Source organism: Neovison vison, chromosome 2, assembly GCF_020171115.1.
Source record: "Neovison vison isolate M4711 chromosome 2, ASM_NN_V1, whole genome shotgun sequence".
Lineage (NCBI taxonomy): Eukaryota > Metazoa > Chordata > Mammalia > Carnivora > Mustelidae > Neogale > Neogale vison.
In genome coordinates this window covers 214,901,354-214,927,873 of record NC_058092.1, presented here as the reverse complement: position 1 = coordinate 214,927,873, position 26,520 = coordinate 214,901,354, and the positions used below count along the sequence as shown (strand labels likewise).

At 37.8% G+C, this 26,520-nt stretch overlaps 1 protein-coding gene and 1 pseudogene across 3 annotated transcripts in view; both read left to right on the top strand.

Moving 5' to 3' along the window:
• The first annotated feature begins 275 nt into the window (after window positions 1-275).
• Window positions 276-26,520, top strand: part of PCGF6 (polycomb group ring finger 6) — a 30,395-nt gene continuing 4,150 nt past the window's right edge. The window contains exons 1-9 of one of the 3 annotated variants that reach the window (XM_044240423.1): window positions 280-871; window positions 1,648-1,747; window positions 1,838-1,934; window positions 2,748-2,803; window positions 2,905-2,964; window positions 3,851-3,959; window positions 8,832-8,859; window positions 17,509-17,607; window positions 24,539-24,625. In XM_044240423.1, coding sequence (XP_044096358.1) covers window positions 515-871; window positions 1,648-1,747; window positions 1,838-1,934; window positions 2,748-2,803; window positions 2,905-2,964; window positions 3,851-3,959; window positions 8,832-8,859; window positions 17,509-17,607; window positions 24,539-24,625 — 993 coding nt within the window. In that variant the 5' untranslated portion in view covers window positions 280-514. Of the gene's footprint in view, window positions 872-1,647; window positions 1,748-1,837; window positions 1,935-2,747; window positions 2,804-2,904; window positions 2,965-3,850; window positions 3,960-8,831; window positions 8,860-17,508; window positions 17,608-24,538; window positions 24,626-26,520 lie in introns of all 3 variants that reach the window. The other 2 variants (XM_044240424.1, XM_044240425.1) reach the window with 2 other exon arrangements.
• LOC122901081 lies at window positions 5,949-7,110 on the top strand (annotated as a pseudogene).

The window sequence follows — 26,520 nt, the reverse complement described above, 5'->3', positions numbered from 1 at the left end:
ACTGGGTACACAGATTACTTTAAAAAATAAAATCTTGGGTGCCTGGGTGGCTCAGTGGGTTAAGCCACTGCCTTCGGCTCAGGTCATGATCTCAGGGTCCTGGGATCGAGTCCCACATCGGGCTCTCTGCTCAGCAGAGAGCCTGCTTCCCTCTCTCACTCTCTCTCTGCCTGCCTCTCTGCCTACTTGTGATCTCTGTCAAATAAATAAATAAAATCTTAAAAAAAAATAAAATAAAATAAAATCTTAAAAAAATAAATAAATAAAACAAAAGGGAGTAAAGACAGCGTCAGCCTTCCAAAGAAAAAATTCTGACTACGACCCTCAGGCCCCACCCTACATGCAAAGAGGGTCAGTGCACGCCCGTCCAGGTTTAGGTGAGGGGCAGCGAACCACATTTCCCAGCGGGCCCTGCAGGTCTCCCGCGCCTGCGCACTAGCCACCTAGGCAGGTAGGCAGAACTCCCGCGCTATCCAGCCGCCGGGTCTCGTCTCCCTCGGTCTCTGCCCCCGGCATGGAGAGGGTCTCGGTGGCCGCAGGGAGCGCGGGCGCTGACAAGGCCGAGGGAGCTGTAGCCATGCGGCCGCCGCCTGCTGTCTCCCCGCCTGCTCTTACCCCGGCCCCCGCAGCGGGTGAGGAGGGCCCGCCGCCTTTGCCCGAGGCGGGGGCTCCAGGCTGCTCGGGCTCCCGGCCCCCAGAGTTGGAGCCCGAGCGCAGCCTGGGCCGCATGAGGGGCCGCTTCGAGGACGAGGACGACGAGTTGGAAGAGGATGAGGAGCTGGAGGAAGAGGAGGAGGAGGAGGAGGAAGAGATGAGCCACTTCTCGCTGAGGCTCGAGGGGGGTCGGCCGGACTCAGAGGACGAGGAGGAGGTATTTATAGCCGGTGCCCGACCACGCGGGGCCGGAGGGGCCTGAGGGTCCAAGCCAGCCCTCCCCAGTAAGAGCCGGGCGGCGTCCCCAGCTCGCCGCTGCAGCCTTTGGCACTCGCGTCGACCTCCACCCCTCCCTCTCAACCTGCCTAGGCATGTGGCGCGGACTGGTCCGCACCCGATTCCTTGCCGACTCTTTTTGTGAGCTTCCTGCCAGTCACTTAGGCTCTCCAGGTCCGACTCTGTTATTCTGTAAATAATTATTAAATTATGCCAGGCGGGTAGGGGCCAAGGGTACAGTGCTCCTGCTTTCCAAGAGCTTACGGTCGGACAGGCAAACAGTCCCTTTCTACAGGGTGTTCAGAGGATGGTAAACCCCTATTCGTAAGTTTAACTGGGAAGGAGTTTTGTTCGTTTTTTTAATGTGGTAGCGCACACTTTATAAAGTTGGTAACACCTAGCCAGTCGGAATTGATATATTAAACGTAAACACCAGTATCTGGAAAGTTTGCCCATTTTGTAATTAATTCATAAAGTAAGATGCCCCTCATCTGGTAATATAAAGTATATCTAAAAGAATGAGATCTTTTTGAAACATTGGTTTATATTGTGTTATTGTAACTTCGATTAGGATTTTGAAGGGTTGGAGGTACTGTAACATGTTTCCGTGTTGCAAATTAAGTTACACATTGTTTATAATGAAATGTGGGGATTATGGTTTAAGAATTTGAGAAGACAAGTACTTGTATTTTACAACTATTTGCATTGCATTTCCAGCGCCTGATTAATCTCTCTGAGCTGACACCATACATCTTGTGTTCCATTTGCAAAGGTTACTTAATAGATGCAACTACCATTACAGAATGTCTTCATACATGTAAGCATATAGTTCACATTTCGAACTAATACATTCAATTTTTGAAATGTCTCTAAAGCATCCTAATTTAAACATTTTCTTTTTCAACAGTTTGTAAAAGCTGCATTGTAAGACATTTTTACTATAGCAACAGATGTCCAAAATGCAACATAGTAGTACATCAGACACAACCTCTTTATAACATAAGGTAAGACAAATATATAAGTAAAATTTGTATTTTAAATATACTTTTTCTGAAGGCTTCTAGTTACGTAGTTGGGAATAAACTCTTGACCTCTTTTGAAAAGGGAACTACGTATTCTCTAAAATACATATAGAACACTTACTCTGTACCAGGCACTGTGATATCTGCTGGGGACAAAAAAAATAAAAAAGGCACAGGCCTCTCTTTTTGAGGATTTTAATTCAGTAACTCAAATTAATGAAACTAGTTTAGGCTTGTCATTTTGGGGATATTTAGAATACTTTTTAAAAAGGAATTTTTAAAAATTTATTTTGAAATTACTTTTTTAAAGTAATGCCTGAGACAGCTGTCCTCTTTAGAAAAACCTGTTTATCATAGGCCATTGTGGGGTTTGTTTGTTTGTTTGTTTCAAATTTTCCGTTCATACTCCGTCTCCTAAGGGAAGAAAAATACTAAAGGTGGATTACTTTCATGTGTTCAGCAAATACTATTACGTTTTTACTCCTTCATAGAAGAATGCTTTGTAGATGATGCACAGAAGTTCAAAATACAGTCTCTGCAAGGGAGTAAGACCAGTACACATGGAATAATTGAGCAAACTATTCAAGAGTCTACAATTACTTATGATTACATAGATTTAATTATTGAGGTCATCTCAGGTGAGAGCCAGTGCTACCTAAAAGTAATTCACCTCTGAAAAAGGAGATAATCCACTCCCAAGAGAAAACAGTTGCAAAGAGCATCATTCACTCTCACTCTGTACCATAATGCGTTTTGCTGAATTCTGAGGTATTCTCCATCCTTTCCTTTTATTAGGTTGGACCGACAGTTACAAGACATAGTGTACAAATTAGTGATCAATCTAGAGGAAAGTAAGTTTTGTTTTATTACATAGTTGTGAATCCCAGAATCTCTGCTGACTCTACTAGTTACATTTTAAGTGTAATTTAGTCTGTGTTTTATCATTTTTTAGGAGAAAAAAAGCAAATGCATGATTTCTATAAAGAAAGAGGTCTAGAAGTACCTAAACCTGGTAAGTTTGGGTGTATATCATAATATATTTGTAGCTTTAAGAATACTAAATAAAATTTACGCCCTTTGAGGTTCTTTTTGGTGATAGCCAGTTATTTTATGATCAAAGAGGGAGAAAGATTATGAAGGTAAAGATGTACTATAATCCAATTCGATTATTTGTAAAAATCAAAGGACATAGGTTCTGTAGCTAGACTGTCTGAGTTTGATCCTAGCTCTGCCCCTTTACTTTCTGTGAGACTTCAATATCTCAGTTTCCTCATCTATAAAGTAGGGATAATGATAGCACTTCATAAAAGTGTTGTAAGAATACATTGAGTAATACAAAGCACTTAAAACAGTGCCTGGAACATAGTAACTGTTCAGATAGTTTTTGTGATGATGGTAATGTCACAGTATAGAAGTTAGATAAATTTCTGTTTAAATCCTGGTTCTTCCACTTACTACGTATTGCCTAATCTCACTTAAACAGTAATCTCAGTTTCTTTGTAGTTTTAACTGTTAAAAAAAAAAAGAGTAGCAGTATACTTAGGGGATTATAATAAGATTAAACAAGAACGTGCATGTACAGGGCTGAGTATGAGCCCTGTACTTGGGCACGCAGTAGTGCTTGTTAAAGATTACGTGTATCTCTTGTGTAGTGATGAGCTCTCTCTTTGACCCTGATAAACCAGCCACATATGTCTGCCTTCCATTGTGAAGTGGTCCCCAGGTGCAATTTCACTGGCTTTGACAGGTTAGTTAATGTTATTAGAGAAAGGGAGTTTGAGTGTTTTATGATCTTTTAAATAGTCAACATAGTTATAATATGTGTAATTATTTTTCAAAGATCTCAATTCATGAAGTTTTTATTCTAACTCAGCTTTTTTTCTTTGGCTGTTAAACAGCTGTTCCACAGCCAGTCCCTTCAAGCAAAGGAAGATCTAAGAAAGTCTTAGAATCCGTGTTTCGTATTCCACCTGAACTTGATATGTCTTTATTACTAGAGTTCATTGGGTGAGTACCCTAAAACTCTACCTCTTAACTGTAAAATAAAGAACTTGTTAAGTCCCAGTAGTTACAAAATCATCCTGAACTCAGGTATAATCAAGTTCTTCTGATATCCTTTTAAAAAAATTAATCTTGAAATATTCACGACTTAGAAAAAGTTCTAAAGAATAGTACTATAATCACTTGTATCACTATTATCTGGCTTAAGAAATAACCCAGGCTAGTATGCCGGAAGCCCTTCGGCTACCTCTTCCTGTTCACCGTCCCCTCTCCCCGCCTTAGAGGTTAATAACCACTCTCCTAAAAGTAATGATTGGTATTCCTGTGATTTTTAAAATATGTTTATCTCATGTATCAATGCTTAAGTAATATGTAGAATTGCTTTTGTCCATTAAAAACTTCATATAGTATCATTGTAAGTGTTTTACAACTTGCTTTTTTTTTTCCAACTTGTTTTTTTCACTCAGCATTCTGTGATTCATCTGTGTGGAAATGTGTAGCTCTAGTTCATTCATTTTCACCATTGCCATACCATAATTTATCTTTTCTTGTACTGTTGAACATTTTTTTTTTGCTATTATAAACAATGTTACTTTATGTATTTGTATACATATCTCCATATATATGTTATATATATATATATATACATACACACACACACACATATATAAGATAGTTATCTAAGAGTATAGGTTTGCAGAGTCTTAGCATATGTTTGTTTTTAACTTTTCTTGGTTTTGCCAAATTGTTTTTTAAAGTAGTTGGATATCCTTTTAATTTGTATAAATTGCTTCTTTCAAAAGATATATGTAGCATATGGTGTACTCTGTTATATTGATTGCAACACTGTTAAACACTGTCCTGATCACAGAGTTGGCATGTATCAAACTGCAGTTTTCAGAATACTTAGTTTGCAGAATAAAGTAAAGTGCTTTTTTTGGAAAATATGGATTTCCCATTTTATGTCACTGATGATTACTTTTTAATTATTTCCACCTTATAATGCTAGGTTGCCTATATCACTTACTAGTATTCAGCTTGTACTGTATTGTATTTATCTTTTTATGTAGTCAGTCTGTTATCAGCTGATATTAAGGACCTCTAAGAGGCCAGAAATGTTTCTCCTGCCTACACAAATCCCACGTAGTAATGGTTGATAATGAAATAAAAATCCATTTGGAAGAATGAACAGAAACTATGTAATACCAGACTTTAAACCAGCAATTTCTAATAATAATAAGGAGTATGTTCCAATCTAAATGTCCAAAAGGGACCTGGTTAAATAATGGTATATAGCACATGAGTGTTAGCATGTGTTAGCTAACGCTGTGTGTTAGCGTGATAGTGTACGTGCTAATAGGGAACAGTCTCCAAAAGAGGAGACTAAATAGTGTGTTTCTGTTTACTTATTTATTTTAAAGAGAGTGATGGAAAAGATGTGTGTAGACATATGTTTTGCATGCACAGACCATTCCTGAAAGGATATATAAGAAAATGTTAATGGCAGTTAGTTGCCAGAAACTAGTATGTGAGTCTACGATGGGAAAAAGTCTTTTTTTTTCATTGTATTTGAATTTTTACAATGTAACTTGATTTTTAATAAGTAAAATTAAAATTTGAGACCTGAAAGGAATTTATATTTCCAAAGAATATTTTGGGAAATGTAACATTTCCTACAATGCACGGTAAGAACTGATGATTAGGTTTTTTAATACATTTTTTGAAAAGTGGCAAGGATGCAAAGATAGCAGATATGTGATGGATGTGCCACCATTGCCTCTTCCTTTGCCCACCTGCAGAAATCAATAATTAATCATGGCAGGCTCTCCTAATGAGTGAGACTTGACCACAGTACTCAAGGCTGTCATTACCTCTTACCAAACTTACTATATTATTAGTACATCCCGTCCTATAGAAAAAAGAGCCCTCATGCTCTTTCCCTGCTGCCAGTCGCCAGGAGGCTGAGGGTTAGGTGGACTCAGTTTAGCTTCACCCGAAACCCACCGCCAAGGCCGAGAAAAGCATTGCTGCTGGAAGTATAATGGACATTAATACTGCTTTACAAGAGGTGCTGAAGACCGCCCTCACCCCTACTGGCCTAAGCATGTGGAATTTACAAAGCTTCCAAAACCTTAGACAAGCACCAAACCCATCTTTTTGTGTTTGCATCCAACTGTGATGAGCCTATGTGTGTCAAGTTGATGGAGGCCCCTTATGCCGAAAACTAAATCAGCCTAACTCAGGCTGATGACAGAAAGAAGCTAGGGGAATGGGTGGGCCTCTATAAAATTGACAGAGAAGGAAAACCCCATAACTGGTTGGTTGCAGTTGTGTGGTGGTTAAAGGCTATGGCAGAGAGTCTCGGGCCAGGGATGTCATTGATGAATACTTCTAATATAAGAAAAGAACAAATACAAAACTTGGTTCTTGTTCCAAAAAAAGAAAGAAAAAAAAAGAGCCCTCACTTGGAATAAAGGATCTAGATTTAAATCCTCGCTTCTCTATTATCTAGCTTTGTAATCACTAACAAATTGCTCTTTGTTTATTCACAAGATGTTTGTTAAGGTCCTGCTATATGTACCAGCACAGCCTTCTGCTAGTTGTTGAGAATACAGTTTGAATAAGTCAGCCATGGCCTTTGCCCTCATGGAACTTTTAGTTTTAACTTCTCAGAGCTTCAGCTTCCCTATCTGTAAAAAGCAAGAATTGAGCCTTTTATGTGGCTGATTATGATGAGTAGTCTAACTCATAATATAGCTCTTTATCTGTTTTCAACTGGTTGAGGGGAAGAAAGCTTCCAGTGTGGCAAGGAGTCCTTTTGAAAGAAAGCTTCCAGAGGCAAAGAATCCTTTTGAAGTCGCCAGTCCCCCGAGTTCACTACATGGAAGAGCTTTTATGTTACCACAAAGTCAGGCTCCTGAGGGTAGCCCATAGACAGCTCTTTCACGGCAGGGCAAGTGGCAGAGGAGTTTTAACCTGATGCGAGTACAAAAGCAAATTTGGTCCAGCTTTTGAGCCCACTTAAGTTGGAGGAGCAAAAAAACTGAGGCAGGTTCAGCCTCTGAACAGTGTTTTTTCAACTATTGGAATGTGAAGTTAGATTCCCCACCCCCCCAAACTGGGTATGCTGTGTTTTGTGATCTTTAGATAGTCTTGTACTTGTCCTTTTTTGTTCTTTAGTTTCTGTGGGTAAAGTAGAAGATGATCAGTTTCTGAATTTCTGAATTGAAGATTATAATAGCAACTAACAAGATTGTTCTAAGTATCAACTTATGGTTTTCCTACCATGTCTAGACTATTATCAATATGTGAATATTGAAATAATGCAGGGTCATTCAAAAATAAAAGTTAAAGTAGTCTGTGGTACTGTAATTTGTACATGTGTCTAGTGTGGAAAATGGATTCACATGACATACATGTGATAGAGCAGAAATTTCATGCAGTCTTAAACTCAGTAGCATTTAGTGAACCAGGGAGGTGATAGCCAACTGTATGCTGTATTAATCCAGCTAGAGTATTATGTTCAACTCTGTGCACTACATTTTAAGAGAGATGGTAAGCCAAGGTGTAACCAGAACAGTAAAAGTTTTGAAAACCATGGCATACATGGTAAGGGAAGGAACAAAAATAATCTGAAAAAGAGAAAACAGTCATAAGCCCCTTAAGTTCATTTCAGATCTTTAGAGGGTTATCATATAAAAGAAAGATTGAGTCTCGTTCATAAGACTACCAAAAGGCAGAACTAGGATTAGCGGGCGTAAGTTACAGGGAGAAACATATTTGCTTCAGTGCAAGCAAGCGATTCTAACAAAGTTGCCCACAAATGGAACAGACTGACTTGTCAGATAAACTCTCTGTCTCTTTAGGTGCCTAAGCAGAAGCCAGATGACCATATATCATGGATTCTATAGAGATAATTCTTGTAAAAAATAGAATATTACAATTCTAAGCTTATATATTTTAGGTTTCTAGTATATCCACATATATAACATTTGTCTTAATGTAATATTTTGTAATAGAGCTTCTGTGTTATATTTTAATATTATTTCTTTATTTGTATTATAAGAATATGCCGTAGCTGATGCGATTGTGATCTGGCCTCCTCTTCACAACATGATAGGGAAGAGAGAATGCGGGTTTTGTTGCTAGATACACCTGAGTTGGAAGCTTTATCACTTAATAGCTCTGTGACCTTAAGCAAGTTATTAAACCTCTCTGAGCTTTATTCTCTTCTATAGAAGGGGAATACTAATACCTGATATGCAGGGCTTTATGAGAACTAAATGAAAAACATGCATCCTATTATGAAGACCTACTATAATGCCTGGTACATAGTAGATGCCCAACAAAAATTAGTGCCCCTTGTCTCCTCATGACATAAACATAATTGATTTAACCAAGAAGTATCATCTTTGTACTTCAAGGTAAAGAGCAAACAGTAAATCATGCCCATTATTGCTATAAGTAAAACAATAGGCAATCTAGCAGACTTCTTGTAAGAAATCTATTTTGTAAGGGTTACTGTAAAGAAAAAGACACATTAATTATAATAGAAAGAAGTTTTACTTTAAATTGGAAAATGTTAGAATGCTACAAGTGTGGAAAATCTAAATATTAGGGATATACTTTTAACTCCTGGAAGTATACAAAGTAGTGTAACTCCTGGAAGTATACAAAGTAGTATAAAATAGTAGGTAACACTGCCTTTGCCTTACCAGTAGGTGGCAGAAATGACAACTACATTTATTTGTTTCTTAAAGGGTTAGGTTTTAAAATTAAACTGATGTTCCTCAAATATTTATATTGATGTTATTTTTCTGTGTTATATGATTTAATGTATAGTTTAAAATGTTGATTAATTTTGCTTTCATTTTTCAGTGCTAATGAAGGCACGGGACATTTTAAGGTATTTTATTTTTATTTACTTCACAGGAGGACCCTGTAGTCCACAATTACAGAGTCAGATTAGCAATCATGTGGAGAATGTTTTCGATTACAATACAGTTTTGTAAATAAAAGTTGTAGAAATGTGAAGTACATTTAGTAATGCTCTCATAATAAGTTTATGAGAAAAGAGTTATTAAGTAGAGATTTGTTATTAATTCAGGACAGTGGTCTAAGTAAACAAGTGAGAAATTTTAAGAACTCTAAAACCAAATACTGTGATAATTTGGTGACTTTAAAAAATATTTCAAAGTGGGCGCCTTGGTGGCTCAGTTGTTAAGCATCTGCCTTCTGCTCAGATCATGATCCCAGGATCCTGGGATGAAGCCCTGCATTGGTCTCCCTGGTCAGCTGGAAGCCTACTTCTCCCTCTCCCAGTCCCCCTGCTTGTGTTCCTTTTCTCACTGTGTCTCTCTCTGTCAAATAAATAAATGAAATATTAAAAAAATATTTCAAAGCATTTTTTGCATAGTTGGCATTCAGAGTTAAATATGAGCTTAAATTTTTACTTGCATGTAACATTTTGGGCTCAAGGTAAACCTGCCCGAACTTGTTGCTTCAATCATTTACTAAAATTTTAGAGGTAAGAATGAAGTCCTTTGTTAATGTACCTAAGTTCAGAGTTTGTCTTAAAGCCTCTATTATCACAGGCCCCATTATACCCAGTGTTGCTCCTATAGTACGAGTCGTTCAGGAAGAGGTAACTTTTCCTTTTTTTTTTTTAGGTAACTTTTTGAAAAGGGCTAAATCAGGCCTTACAGTTACTTGGGTCTGTAAATATATAGGAAATAGCTGACTTTGATCTGTATAGATTTTTTGACACCTTTTCAAAGTCTGTACTAATATTTGGGTGAATTATACCTGGTTAGGTATACTGTCTTATGAATATAGTATTGGCTTAGAGATGTGGATTAAAATGTAGGAATAGATGGGTACTTCTGTGGATGAAGTATATTATAGATGTTTCCCAGAGATCAGTGGGATGGAGGGAATGCAGTGTTAAGTTTGGTAACTTTGAATTTATTCTAAGTTGTCAAATATCAGATTTATGGTGATAAGGGAGTTCTTTCCCTAGTAGTATGGTGGGTGGGAAAATAGCATATAAATTTCTCGTATGGGACAAGTACAGTGTCATATGATCCTAGAGTTTGCCAAAGATGTTTGTCAAATGACCTGTAGTAGCCACACAGACCAACAGAGTATAAAAACTTCGTGAAGAAAGAACTAGACATTAATTTGAAATATTAACCTGTTGCTTCCACAAAAGCACATATGGACCTAGAATATTTATGTAGTTCTAATAATCACACATTAGAAAAATATGACAATACCGCCTGTGAAGTATTCTTGCCAAAACAAATGTGCGGCTGATCATACTCCCTAGATTTAATTACTAATTTACAAGAAATTCAGGGGACAAGGAACATGTTAAATGACACCGTAGGAATATAATAAGCCAAATCTAGACAGTGGGAAGCTACAGCACAAACAGTTGTTTTTTTGGAGTAAAAGGAAAAGGTGAAGAGGAAACATAAGTAGAACATATTAAAAGAGACTCAAGGGACATAACTCACTACAGTGTATGGTGTTTATTTGGATTCAAGTTGAAAAATAAACATTTATGAGAGAATAACCCCAAATTGGAAACAACCCAAATATCCATCAATTGGTAAATGGATGAACACAGTATGATATTGCCACACTGTGGAGTATTATTTGGCAATAAAAAGGAGTGGAGTATGCTAAATGCTACAACATGGATGAATTTTGAAAATATTATGTTAAGTGAAAGAAACCAGGTGCCAAGAGACCACATAATGCATGATTCCATTTATGTGAAATGTCTAGAGCAGGGAAATTCACAGAAGCAGTAAGTACTATAGATGATGGTTGCCAGCGTCTTGGGGGAGAGGGGGAAATTGGGAGTGATTGCTCTTTGGTGTGGAGTTTCTTTTTGGGTGATGAAGATGTTCTGAAATTAGGTAGTGGTGATGAGTTGTACAACCCTGCTTAAATAAACTAAAGCCATTGAATTGTATACTTTAAAATGATGAATTTAATGATACATGACTTCTATCCCAGTAAAGCTATTAAATTTATAAAAAGTAACTAAACCAAGATCCAGTGGGAACTCTTTTTTTTTTTTTTTTTTTTTTAAGATTTTATTTATTGGGGCACCTGGGTGGCTCAGTAGGTTAAAGCCTCTGCCTTTGGCTCAGGTCATGATCCCAGGGTCCTGGGATCGAGTCCCACATCAGGCTCTCTGCTCAGCAGGGAGCCTGCTTCCCTCCCCTCTCTCTCTGCCTGCCTCTCTGCCTACCTGTGATCTCTGTCTGTCAAATAAATAAATAAAATCTTTAAAAAAAAAAAGAGCTATAACTAGAATTGTTAAAATGACAGAATGAAAAGAAAAACAGTGATATTGCCAATCTATTAACTAAGAAAGTTTAAGACTGTTTCAGCAAAGTAAAAATCATCACAAAGTGCAGAATTAATAGAACCATTTGTTTCTGAAAGAGGTTCATTTCTCACAGATATAAGGCCTTCAAATTAATAGCTGTATCATCCATTAAAACTGAAAAGTTCATGTCTCAAAACTATGGGAGAATAGTATAATCAAACTCCTATATGCCTATCACCTAGCTTTATCAACTCAAGACCAAACTTGTTTTAAATATACCACACCCATTTCCCACTGCAACTACTTCCTAGGGGCCATTCCCCAGATTTGTTTTGGCGCAAACCCCAGACATATTTCATTTGTAAACACTTCAGTATATAGCCCTAGAAGATAAGAGATCTTTTTTGGCTCAGTGGGTTGAGCCGCTGCCTTCGGCTCGGGTCATGATCTCAGTTCAGGGTCCTGGGATCGAGTCCCGCATCGGGCTCTCTGCTCAGCGGGCAGCCTGCTTCCCTTCCTCTCTCTCTGCCTGCCTCTCTGCCTACTTGTGATCTCTCTCTGTCAAATAAATAAATAAAATCTTTAAAAAAAAATGATACCATTATCATACTTTGAAATTCCTTGATATCAGAAAATATCTAGTAAATCTTCAAATTTCACGAATTGCCTCCATTTTCTTACCCAGCAGAAAATGATTTCATTGTTTTTAGGGCTGTCATTAAAGAAAGAATAAAAATAAAACAAAGTTTTTGTGGAAAAAATAAAATAGAGGGAGAAAGAATCCTAAGCAGGCCCCTCATGAGCTGGATCTCATGACCCTGAGGTCATGATCTGAGCCAAAATCAAGGGTTAAGTGCTTAAACTGACTGAGCCCCCCAGTCACCCCATTAATTGTGAAAAATTTTAAACATAGTGAAAAGTAGAACCTCCCTGTGTCCCATCACCCAGCTCTCCCAATTAACTAATGGCCAATTTTATTTCTTCTATACCTCTGTCTATTTCCCTTCTAGTATTTTTCTGAAATAAATCCCCAGCATTTGCCACTTCATTTGTAAATATTGCAGTATTCTTAAAAGATGAGTCTCTTTTTTTATGACAAAGTGTCATAACCAAAAAAAATGTTACTTAAGTGTCAGTGTCATCAGAGATAATAAAGTGGCAGAGCTATTCTAGATTAAAGGAGATTACAGAAACATGACAACAAAATGCAGTGTGTGAGCCTTCAGGACATAAGAACAATTTTTAAAGGATATTACTAGGGCAATTTATAAAGGAATTTGGACTTTTTAGATGATTGTGTTATATTAATGTTAAATTGCCTGAATATTCCTTATACTTCCTGTTAATTATATTGTAGTTATATAGGAGAATCCCTTTATTCTGAAAAGATAATTGCTAGTATGTTTAGGGGTAAAATACCTGTCTTCAAATAATTCTCATGTGGTCCAACAAAACATTAACATTCACTTATACATACATACATATAAATTAAAAGAGATAAAATGAATATAGCAATATACTAACAGTTCACAAACTAGGTGGAAGCTATCTGGGTTTTCCTGGTACTCTTACAATGTTGCAAGTTAGTCATTTTTGAAAAGGTTGGGGATGGTGAATGAAAAAAAGTTTTAATGATTTCTTACTGTCCAATATCTACCCAGTGTTTAGAATTTTAAATTGTCTCAATCACAGTGGGTGTTTTCTCTCTCTTTTTTCTGTAACACTTTAAATCAGGATCCAGGTAAAGTTCACATATTGTGATTGGTTGATAAGTCTTCAAATCTATAGGTTTTCCATTTCTTTTTTCTTTTAATTCATTGTTGAAATTGAGTCTTTTTGCTACAGTTTTCTACAGATTGGGTTTTGATGTTGCATTGCCCCAGTATAATTTAGCATGCATTTCTGTCTTCTGTATTTCCCATAAACTGGTAGTTAAGTCTGAGTGTTGATCAGAAAGGTTTGATTTCAGGGGAGCAAGGCTACTTCATAGTTGGTGGTGTTTCTTTCCATCTAGAGTCATAGAATATCTGGTTGTCTGGGCCTCTTTATAATGTTAGCAGCCATTGGTGCTCAATGACTAATTCCATTAACTAAATAGGGTTTGGAAAATGATCCCTTCTTTCCTTCCTGCTATCATTCCTTCTTTTTTTTTTTTAAGATTTTTAAAATTTTTTATTTTTTTAAAGATTTTATTTACTTATTTGACAGAGCTCTCTCTGTGAGAGCACAAGCAGGGGGAGTGGGAGAGGGAGAAACAGGCTTCCTACGGAGCAGGGAGCCCGATATGGGGCTCGATCCCAGGACTTTGGGATCATGACCTGAGGTAAAGGCAGATGCTTGATGACTGAGCCACCCAGGCCCCCCAGATTTTTTTTTAACTAATCTCTACACCCAATGTGGGGCTTGAATTTACAACCCCAAAAGGATCACATGCTCCACCAACAGAGCCAGCCAGGCGCCCCTATCATTCTTTCTTTTATTAGTTGAAATACTTCTATAAAGAGAAACTTCCCTTTGTCTCTTTGGTTAGCCAGTGGTATAGTTTATATAGGAAAAGCAGGATAAATGCTTGATTCTTTCCTTTTACTTACCAAGTCCAAAGTAGTGAGTTGGTTCATTAGCATACTGCAGTCATGACCACAAATAGGTTTTGTTTTTGCTTTTACTTTAATATGAACTCATGAATTTAAACATATTTGTGATTTAAACCCATTTCATTAAGCCTTTCATCGACTCTCTGCTCAGTGTGTTCTCTGTCACTATCTCTGTCTCTCTCACTCTCAAAAAGATTTAAAAAAATCTTAAAAAAAATTTTTACTTCTAAAAAAATAAGCAAGCCCATTTCATTTATTTTCTTTATTGATGTTCAAATTGTCTTTCTTAGATATCATAGTCTGTAATATTTTCTTGCTATCTGATAATGACGAGGTGTTCCATGCTCAACTTGTACCTCTTTTGACCCCCAGACATGGAATTAGTCCTTTCTCCAAGGTGTCCTGGTTCCTTTTGGTGGTTTTTAAAAATCAAAGTCTGGCTACCAAGGGTTCATCTAGCTACTGGGTTCTTAACTGTTTCTAGGCCTTTTCAGTTGACAGAGATAGGAATTTTTTCAAAGTAAAATGTAATTATGAGTTGATACCATCTTTTTAAAAGCTCTTTTTAGGAGTATGCATTATCTAAAGCAAGAAAATAACCAGATGTCTTTTAAATCTCCCTACAGATCCTAAACTATCTTACTCAACTTTATCAACTTGACCTTTTGTGCTATAGATGGCAGGGAACACTGCTGTCAGTTAATTTCAAAGAAGTGTAATTCTGTGGATTTTTTCTTTCTTATTTATTTGCAGATGGTAGGAGGCTGTTAGGTGTAGCAGAAAAAAAAATGAGTTGACTATGTAGGTAAGAGCTGGTTTTAGAGCCTTTTTTTTTTTTTTTTTAAGATTTTATTTATTTATTTGACAGAGATCACAAGTAGACAGAGAGGCAGGAGAAAGAGAGGAAGGGAAGCAGGCTCCCCACCAAGCAGAGAGCCCAAGGTGGAGGTCAATCCCAGGACCCTGGGAATCATGACCCAAGCCAAAGGCAGAGGCCTTAACCCACAGAGCCTCCAAGGCGCCCCTGGTTTTAGAGCTTTAAATGAAAAACAAAACAAAAGACAAATTATTTTCCTAAAAACTGGATGTGAATTATATGGGGGGAAAATCCAGTTACCTTCTGAACCTGGGGCACGAGGACTAAGGTTAGCCACCCTAGCTTTGAAAGCCCAGACCAGTTTTTTTTTTCCAGGTATTGGCACATGTCATACTTCTGGATTATCTAAACAGTACAGTATTTATAACTTTAGTTAAGATGGATTAATTTTAACGAACACCTGGGGTAAGGTGCTCACCAGGAATTTAGAAATAAGGGAAAATGGACTGTCCTCTGCTGGTATACCAGAGGTAAGCCCAGGAAATTAACCTTCAGAAATGCACTGGTTGCCGGACAGACGTAGCTACATAATCCAGTAGCAGCTTCCTAAGGAACTTGATGGGATTCTCATACTCATCAGGCATTGCCACCTACAATGAGGTATTTTCTTGGGGACTGCACAGGTGGGATGGCTGTTCCTCCTCCTCAGTGAGACTGCCTTAGCTTTGTGAGATGATTCCTGTACCTCCATTAAAAGAACATGAAACTTGGCCATTTTTGTCTAGTTTATATCAATATCCCATGGTGATTATTAAGCCCTCTATAAGAGTCCAATTCTTTTACATTAAGAGTGAAATGGTCACAGTACACAGGTAGTAACTACATGTCAGGAACTAATAGGTATCTGCATCCATTAACTTACTTTCCTCTTGATAAATATAAGAGATGTAGTAGGTGCTATTATCTCTTTTACAAATGGGGACAGAAAGGTTCCGCAGCTTGCATACAAACTTATAGCTTGAAAATGGCAGAACCCCAAGACCTATAGCCAAGCAGTCTGTTTCTGGAATGTCTGCACTAAACACTTAGGCTATCTGCTACATACACTGTGGTAAGAAGGGATAGCTTTATTGTTTGTTTGTTTGTTTGTTTGTTTTTGAGATAGCTTTATTGGAAGGAAAAGTCTTCAGAAACCAAACTGTGGGTAGGAAAGCTGAGCACTGTTATACGGAGCAAGTGTTTGCCTGACCTGACTAGGTCCTCTGGTAGTCATTCTGGGCTCCCGCTCTTTCAGTTTTGAAAAACACTGCTCATGTTTTCCTAAAAGGTAGCCTTTTAGTTCTGATTACTTCAGCTTTTTGTTTGTATTAGATAGTAGCCTCCTTAAAAATTGCCTCAGAGACAGAAGTAGCTGGCTAAGCATTAGTTTCTGCTCTAAAACCCTGAGGCCTCTCTACCTATCACGTTAGACCATTGAATCAGACTCCAGCCACATATGTCTCGATGTTAATCTTTTTATTTTCCACTTAAAAAAAGAAAACCCTTGGGGCACCTGGGTGGCTCAGTGGGTTAACGCCTCTGCCTTCGGCTCGGGTCATGGTCCCAGGGTCCTGGGATCGAGCCCCGCATCTGGCTCTCTGTTCAGCAGGGAGCCTGCTTCCCTTCCTCTCTCTCTGCCTGCCTCTCTGCCTACTTGTGATCTCTGTCTGTCAAATAAATAAATAAATAAAAATCTTAAAAAAAAAAAAAAAAAACCCTTTACTAAAAAAAAAAAAGAAAACCCTTTATCATGGAAAATTTCGTACTTATACAAAACTAGAGAGAATAGTAAAATGAATGCCCCTGTATACAACTCTGCTTCAGTAATTATAAACTGATAGCCAATCTCATTTCATCTCTATCTTCACCACTTCTCATTCTTTTTAAGCAAATCCCAGACTCTGTATCATTTTTATCAGTAAATAGATTCATTTCTTTTTTTTTTTAATAGATTCATTTATAAAAGATACGGACTATTTACAAATATAATAATGATATTCCAATTTAAAAAATGAACTTAATCAAATTCCTTAATCAAATATGCACATACAACTTAAATTTCCAAAATTATCTCATGAAAATTGTTCCATAGATTTGTGGGGTTTTTTTGTTTTGTTTTTTTTTTTAAGATTTTATTTATTTGACAGACAGAGATCACAAGTAGGCAGACAGGCAGGCAGTGAGAGAGGAGGAAACAGGCTCCCTGCTAAGCCCCAATGTGGGGTTTGACCCCAGGACCCTGGGATCATGACCTGAGCTGAAAGCAGAGGCTTAACCTACTGAGCCACCCAGGAGCCCCTATAGATTTGTTTAAATCAGGACCCACGTAAGATGCATACATTGTAATTGGTTGACATATCTCTTAGTTATATTCCTTGTATCTTTTTTAGTCTAGAAGTTTGTCCTCCATCTTTTTTTTTTTCTTTGCAGTTTTTTTTGTTGAAGAAACTAGATTGTTTCAGACAATCTAGTTTAGTCTTAGGTATTCTTTCTCTGTCACTAAATTTTACTCTAAGTTATTTTTTGATAAGGTATTAAAATAAACCAGTAAGCCTTTCTATTAAAAAGTATTTATGTACTTCTCAGAGAGGGGAAGCTAAGCGAAAATTCATTTTTTTCTTTGATAGGTAAATTAGCTCAAATTTCATAGTAGTTTTTCTCATAAATCTGTTAAACATTTTTGGTATAAAATTTGTTTTATGGTATATATGTTTTATGCATATTTATTCTGAAAATATTTATTTATGTTTATTTATGTAGCCCTTGGAGAAGAAGTTTGTCCGAGTTTCAGGAGAAGCAACTATTGGGCATGTAGAAAAATTCCTCAGAAGAAAAATGGGTCTTGATCCAGCTTGTCAGGTAGAGTACATGTGTGTGAAAGGACAGATAAAGTTGTGAGATCACCTTTAGCATATTGAAGAAAGAGCTGTCTCTAGGATTTCATGCCAAGGCTTTTGTTTTAGGATACGTAGATATTGTAAATATTCATTAAATATTGGTACAGTGATTCTAGCCCCAATTGAATCACATTTGACTGTCTGCTTCTCGCTGCTACTGATGACGACCTGTAAGTGTCAGAGAAGAGCTGAAGATAAGAGCCTCAGTTCCCCTCTTTGGTACTTGCATAACAGATTATCTGTTAGTCATCTACTTCTCTTTAGAGGACATCTTTTTTTTTTTTTTTTTTAAAGATTTTATATATTTATTTGACAGACAGAGATCACAAGTAGGCAGAGAGGCAGGCAGAGAGAGGGGGAGGAAGCAGGCTCCCTGCTGAGCAGAGAGCCCTATGCGGGGCTCAATCCGAGGACCCTGGGATCATGACCCGAGCCCAAGACAGAGGCTCAATCCACTGAGCCGCCCAGGTGCCCCATCTTTAGAGGACATCTTTACAGCAAACTGGCTCCAAGACACCTAGAAAAGTGAAATAGCTGTCTAATATGAGCCCTATTTGGTTTTTGAGCAATGGAAAATAAGCTCCCCACCCACCCACCCACCCAAAAAAAAAGAAAGAAAAGAAAAGAACCTCCCATTCTGGCTATGTAATTTGTTCTTGTTAGGGAACTCAAACCTCATGTATTGTTGAACATAACATAGAATGAGGGCCAATAACAATGCACATCAACAATGCACATAGTTTTCCTTTTTTTTTTTTTTTTAAGATTTTTTATTTATTTGTCAGAGATAGGGAGAGAGCAAGCACAGGCAGACAAAGTGGCAGGCAGAGGCAGAGGGAGAAGCAGGTTCCCCGACGAGCAAGGAGCCCAACTCAGGACTCGATCCCAGGATGCCGGGATCATGACCTGAGCCGATGGCAGCCGCGTAACCAACTGAGCCACCCAGGCGTCCCTAGTTTTCCTTTTATTTATTTATTTTTTAAAAAATTTTATTTCTTTATTTGATAGAAAGAGATCATAAGTAGACAGAGAGGCAGACAGAGAAAGGCAGGGAAGCAGGCTCTGGCTGAGCAGAGAGCCTGATGCGGGGCTTGATCCCAGGATCCTGAGATCATGACCTGAGCTGAAGGCAGAGGCTTAACCCATTGAGCCACCCAGGCGCCCCCCTTTTTTATTACTTAAATGTTAAAGGGGTTTTTCTTACTATCCATTATATGTAAAATTTCATAAAATAATTTTTATTTAAAACCCCTATTTGCTGTTAATTCAACTAACATATTTTAAAATTGGCTAAAAATTTGATAGTGTTTTTAGTACTGGTATTTGTAGGTACGAAATAAATGTCTAATCCAGAGAAATATGACTTCTCTTACTGAGTTTGACATAATGCTGGCAGTATCTCCTGGCAACTAAAAACTGGAATGACTTATCTGTAACTTTGTAGCCGTAACTTGCTTGATTATTCCTCATCTTTTAGATAGAGACAGGTAGCTGCTTAGAGACCTCTGGACAAAGAACTGTGAGTGATCCCATAATAGTCTATTATTTCTAAAAACAGAAGTCAGAAGACTTGCATCTGATTATATAGAATATCTAAGAAGAACCACTCAAGAGGGCTTTATTAGGATATAGATGATTTCTTCTATGGCTAGATACTGATCAGTACACAATTAGCATTTAGAGAAGCTTTACATTGGTGTTTTAAGAAATGCAGTTGCAGGACACCTGAGTGACTTAGTCAGTTAAGTGTCTGACTCTGATTTTGTCTCAGGTCATAATCTCAGGCTGTGGGATGAGCTCAGTGCTGGGTGTGGAGCCTGCTCTGTGGGCTCATTGCTGGGCTCTGTGCTGGGCGTGGAGCTTGCTTAAGATTCTCCTTTGAGGAGCCTGGGTGGCTCAGTTGGTTAAGCATATGCCTTCAGCTCAGATCATGATCCCAGGGTCCTGGGATTGAGTTGCGTCTTGGGCTCCCTGCTCAGCAGGGAGCTACTTCTCCCTCTACCTGCCACTCCCCCTGCTTGTGCTCTCCCTCTATCTGTCAAATTAAAAAAATGAATAAATAAAATCTTTTTAAAAAGAAAATAAAAATTCTCTCTCCCTCTCCTGCCCCTCCCCTCCACCCCCTCTAAATTGCCAAATTGGCTTTACTATGTAAAAATGTGGGGTTTTTTTTTTCCATATCATAGAATTCAAGGCTTTTAGCATTTTGAGATAAAATTATATGAAATCTGTTTCAACATTTAATTTTTTCTGTCAGTTCTTGGCTCTCTAGGTAAATATTTCTTTCCTATTCAGGTAATATATAGCTGATAACATTCATAATTTACTGTTTCACCAAAATGTTGAAATAATAGAACAGAGAATTATCAGATATGCAGATATTGTGAATAAAGTTGTTTAGACCTTCCAAATCCAAGAGAGAATAAACAAGAGTTGAACTTCTAATATGAGCAGAACATTGAACTAGTTAACCGTTAATCAAAATAAAATGCTTGGCGAACCCAGTCACTTGAGCCTGCTGTGCTGACCTTCTTTATTATTCCCAAGTAGGAAATGTGTGCTTTGTTTACAGATATGTGACATTCACTTATGGTTATTCACCAGCGGGTATGGATGGGACTATAGAACTGTTAAATGCTAAACTACCTTTAAAGTTATTTGTGGCACATCAGAATTAAAAAGGAAGATATTTCTGAAAAATAATAAAATACAGATCATGTATTCTTAAGAGATTTAAGTTAGTTCAGAATTACAAATCAGTTATTGTCTGAATAGATTGCATCACTTAGAGATCTCAGTGCCTCTGGATTAACTGTGGTTGAGGTAGTGGTGTTTTGAACTCATTTATGTCTTTTTTTTTTTTTTTTTTTAAGATTTTTTATCTATTTGACAGGGAGAGACACCGCTAGAGAGGGAACACAAGCAGGGAGAGTGGGAGAGGGAGAAGCAGGCTTCCCGCTGAGCAGGAGAGCCCAGTGCAGGGCTCAATCCCAAGATCCTGAGACCATGACCTGAGCCAAAGGCAGAGGCTTAACCCACTGAGCCATCCAGGCGCCCTTATTTTTATTTTGTTTTATAATTATTCTTGTGTTCCTTTGTACATTGTTTGGTCTTAGATCTTACTTTGCTTTTATGAAATGAGACTTAGAGAATAAACATCATATTGATCCCTAAAAATTCTTTATATAAAGGGAGTGATACTAGATTTTGTTTTTAATCCTGCCGTAATTAATTATATCTTAAAAGATAGGTTATTATTATTATTACTTATTTACTATATGACTTTAACCTTGCTATTAAATTGTTTCCAAATCAATTTTTGAACAGACTGTAATGTATCATATGGTGTAACCCTGCCATTTACTTATTACCTATTGATATTAAATTGAGCATCAATGTTCTTGGCCGTAAGAGTACAAAGATGAGACAGAAAACTGATGCCACCTAGGGGTTCGGTTGTGTGGGAAAGATGTACAGTACAACAACTGAAAGACAGTAGGATATGGTGAGTGCCACAGGAGCACTACAAGAGTGAACGATTTAACTCTGGAGGAGTCAAAGAATGGACTTGAAGAGTACATAGGCATTTACTAGACAACGAAAAAAGAACTTTCTATAAAAGAAAGGAACAAGTGTGGTACTAGCTTATTCAGTGAAAAATCCTATTCTGAAACCTGTAGTGTGATCTTACTTATAAAAACAAAACAAAAAACAAATGAACAAAAAACAGGTTTTAAAAATAAAAAGATACAGGTTTTTCTTGCCTTAAGAGTACCCTCACATTCTGATTTCTGCTCTGAGGTTCAGAAATATTATAGTTATCCTTTCTGAGAGTTGATATGCCTGAGGGTAGAAAGATTGTACAGGAAAAGAGTTAATAAAGCCAGCTTGAAGCTGCTGTCTGTAGAAGGACCTGCTTACACATTAGCCCTTGCCTGGCATCTAGGAACTTGGCCTGCAAAAAGTTCACTACAATAACAGGGAAAGTGCCCTAACTGATAAGGGTGTTACTCTTTGCCTAGACTGTATAAACAGTGGGTCTGTGATGAATACCAGCTTTCCTTTGGGGAGTCTGGTTGCTAGGCAGAGAATGCCAACATGAATAGCTCTCAGTAAAAATCTATACTCCAAGCTTCAAATGGGCTTCCCTGGGTAGAAACGTTGTACAAGTTGCTTGCATTTCTAGTGCTGGAGGAGTGCTGTGGGTGTATCTTTTCCTAAACTGAGGTGACAGTGGGGTGTGCATAGCAAGCCTGTGCATGAATGTGCCCAGACTCCACCTACATCATTCACTCTTACTGATCTGGCCATGTATCCTTGCTGTGTTTCATGAGGCCATCTAGCAGATTACCAAAAATATGGATCATGTTTGTGGGTATTTCAGAGATCTGACTGTTTGAGAGTGGTAATTTATGAAATATTTACAGTCAGGTGACTTTTAAAAATCAGTATGTAAAAAAAAAATCAGTATGTAAAATTGGAATCAATTTAAATGTTTATCTAGGGAATGGGTACATAAAATATGATATATTCATACAGTGTAACACTATGTGGCTATTTTTTTTTAAAGATTTTATTTATTTATTTGAGAGAGAAAGAGAGCACAAGCCAGGAGGAGAGGCAGAGGGAGAAGCAGACTCCCCACTGAGCAGGCAGCCCAACACAGGACTCGATCCCAGAACCCTGGGATCATGACTTGAGCCAAAGGCAGGTGCTTAACCAACTGAGCCACCCAGGTGCCCCCACTGTGTAGGTATTAAAGAGAGAGCTAACTGTGTACTTCAAAGATATCCATGGCATATGAAGGGGTTTTGTTTTGTTTTTTAAATAAGTTGTAGAACAATTTGTGTGGTATAATCCCATTAAAAAAAAACAACCCCACATGGTCACATAGATCTAGGGCTGTGCATATCAAAATGTTAGTAACTGGCCAACTTCTGGGGGTTAAGATTAAGTTCAGTTGGTTGAGCAGCTGCCTTCGGCTCAGGTCATGATCCCAGCGTCCTGGGATCGAGTCCCACATCGGGCTCCTTGCTCAGCAGGGAGCCTGCTTCTCCCTCTGCCTCTGCCTGCCATTCTGTCTGCCTGTGCTCGCTCGCTCTCCCTCTCTCTCTCTGATAAATAAATAAATAAAATCTTAAAAAAAAAAATATATAGTAACCAAACCATTAATGTGGTTTGACCATATGGTGAAGCTTACGAAGAGTGACGGCCCCTGGGTTGCTGAATACTAAATCAGAACATGGCGATCGTTTCCAAGTTCTTTAATTTTTCGTGGACCTAAGTTCTGTGCTCAAGCTACACTATCACTGCTTTTAAGTCATTTTGCAAACAAGTATTGCTCAGCCAATTTTGAAACTACTGAGTGTGAAACACAAAAGTTGGTACTAACCGGTGTTTATACATTATGATATATAGCTTGGGTGTTGACAAACTATAACCCGTGGGTCAAATGTAGCCTGCCATCTGTTTTTATAAATAAAATTTCACTGAACACAGCCCAAATAGGCTGTTTTCTTGCTGTATAGTGGCAGATCAAGTAGATACGACAGAGATCCTACAGCCTACAGAGCCAAAATATTTATTATCTAGCCTTTTATAGAAAAAGTTCACCAACCCCTGACACGCACGTAGGCTTTAGAGAAGAATAGACTGGGGACAGACCTGGGTTTAGATCCGCACTTTCCTAGTTGCTAGCTTTGTGACCTTAGGGAAATTAAATGTCTTTACCTCTTAGTATTCCTGTCTGTAAAATGGGAATTATAATACCTAGCTCATAAGAATGAAGATTAAATGAGATCACATGTCAGGTTATGTGGTATAATATACGGTATACATAGTGGCTTCTCAGTGAAATGCAACTGCTTTCACTGCTCTTGCCCATCCATGCTTCAGGTTTTAGGAAGATTAATGTGTTGGCAGTATGTGCGATTTTTAGAGTAAACAGAATTTGAAAGTAGGAAATCTGGTTAGGAGGTGGTGTGGTTTCTGCTTTAAGCCGCGGGGCAATAACTCTAAGAGGTATTGGGGGGTGGGGGAGCCATAAGGACTTGGTGACTGATCGCATGTAAGAAGAAAGGGAAAGAAGAAATAAAAGGCAGAGGTGATACTCTATTCCGGGTTAGAGGACAAGGAGAAATGTCATGTCATAAACTAATCAGGGGTATTACGAGATGCAGCCAGTGAAGGCATCTATACTAATAAGACATCGAGGACCTGACCCCATTTTAAGGCAATAGGAAAGGAGTACTCATTGCAGGACAAAGAAAGACTGAAAATTGCATTTTTGCCTTAGGAAGTAAGTATACTAGAATCTTACTACCATATAGTATATAACTATACAACAACATTATTTCTAGACCATCCAGTGTAAAAATAGATTTATCTTAGAGCTTTGATATTACTAAAGGACTAAAACGATCCTAAGATGTTGTATCCATAAAATAGTTCCCTCAGTGTGTACTTTATGTTAAGGTTAGACTCTCCATTGTTAGAAAATTAGATATTCCTTATAAGGGAATTATTCAAATAACTAAAGATTTTCTTTTTAAGTATTGTATACCTATTTAATCATTTTATCATAGAACTTTAAAAAAATGTATCTTCCTGTGCCACCTTTATGCTGAATATATCAAATGTGATTTTACTTGTTCTCAGAGTCAAGGAAATCATTTTGAGTATCTGCTGTACTATGCTATTGTCCTGCAATGTCTCCTAATGCTCCTTCCATTTTATTTTTGTAGCAAGTTTCTAAAATCTGTCTTGAGAGTGTTTTATCAGTCTAAAATAAAATAGCAAAATCTTGTCTGGAAATAATTACATTGGTTTTTCTTAATTTTTTCATGCAGTTTTTTGAAGCAGGAAAGCAATTTGATACTCTTATTTGCCCGTAGGTAGATATCATCTGTGGGGATCACTTGTTGGAGCAGTATCAGACTCTAAGGGAAATTCGACGTGCAATTGGTGATGCAGCTATGCAGGTAGCCCTTCCACTTTATCATGCCTATGCCCGCAGAGAAGCTATTCAGTGAAAAATATGTTATCAGCATTGCTTGGACTATAAATAGTAAAGCTAATATTTATCAAATGCTTCCTGTGTGTCAGGCACTTTTCTAAACAATTTATATGGTTTAGCTCTTTTGTTCCTCCTATTTCTACCTTTTTGCGTGGCCATATTTTTATCTCTCTTTGGTGTTCATCTAGGAGTAGAATCACTGCGTTGTATGGTAACTCTGTGTTTAACCTTTCAAGGAACTGTTAAGACTGTTTCCAAGCAACGTCACCATTTTATAATCCCACCAGCAGTGTATATGGGTTCCAGTTTCCCTCGATCCTTGCCAGCATTTACTACCTATTTTTTTTTATTACAGCCATCCTTTTGGGTGTGCAGTGATGTCTCATTGTAATTTTGATTTCATTCCCTGGTGACTAATCATGTTGAGGATCTTTTCATGTGTTTTTTGGCCATTTGTCTATCTTCTTTAGAGAAATTTCTATTTAGAATCTTTGTCCATTTTTAAAAACTGGGGTTTTTGTCTTTTTATATCGAGTTGTAAGAGTTCCTCATATGTCCTAAATACTAGTCCATCACTATCATATATGATTTGTAAAAACTTTTCTCCCATTCAGTGGGTAATCCTTTCATTTCCATTGTGGTGACCTTTGAAACACAAAAGTTTTTATTTTTTTATTTTATTTCTTTTAACACAAAAGTTTTTAATTAGAATGAAGTCCATTTTATCTGTTTTTCCTTTTGTTCCTTCTGTGTTTGGTGTCATATCTAAAAACCGTTGCCTAACCCAAAATCATAAATATTTGCAGCTATGTTTACCATAGATTAATTTTGTTTATTCTAGAATGTCGTATAAGTGGAATCCTAGAACATGAACTCTTTTGTGTCTGGCATCTTTCATTCACCATACATTTTTTTTTTTAAGATTTTATTTATTTACTTGACAGAGACAGAGAGAGAAGGAATACAAGCAGGGGGAGTGGGAGAGGGAGAGGGAGAAACAAGCCTACTGCCAAGCAGGGAGCCCAATGCAGGGCTTGATCCCAGGACCCCCGGATCATGACCCGAGCTGAAGGCAGACGCCTAATGACTGAGCCACCCAGGCACCCCTCATTCACCATGCATTTTGAAACTTATCCAGTGTGGTTGTATGTAGCAATCATTTGTTCCTTTTTATTGTTGCAAAGTATTTCAGTGTATAATATGCCATATTTTATTATTTTCCTATTCATGGACATGTGGGCTATTTCTAGTTTTGGGCTAATACAAAGGAAGTAGCTATAAACAGTCTTATACAAGTATATATTTTTTTTCTTTTCTTTCTCCTTGTCGTCTTTTTTAACTAGTTTTTTAAAGAATATATGCTTTCACTTATTTTGAACAAATAATTAGAAGTGGAATTACTGGAGCATAGGAAAGATGTATGTTTTGTTTACAAGGAAACAGCTGTTATTTTTTTTAAGATTTTAAGATTTTATTTATTTATTTGACAGACAGTGATCACAAGTAGGCAGAGAGGCAGGCAGAGAGAGAAGGGGAGGCAGGCTCCCTACTGAGCAGAGAGCCTGATGTGGGGCTCGATCCCAGGACCCAGAGATCATGACCTGAGCCAAAGGCAGAGGCTTAACCCACTGAGCCACCCAGGCGCCCATTTTTTTATGTTTTGTTGTTGTTGTTTTAAGATTTATTTATTTATTTATTTGCCAGAGATCACAAGTAGGCAGAGAGGCAGGCAGAGAGAGAGGAGGAAGCAGGCTGCCCACTGAGCAGAGAGCCCATGCAGGGCTCGATCCCAGGACCCTGGGATCATGACCTGAGCCGAAGGCAGAGGCCCCAACTGACTGAGCCACCCAGGTGCCCCAC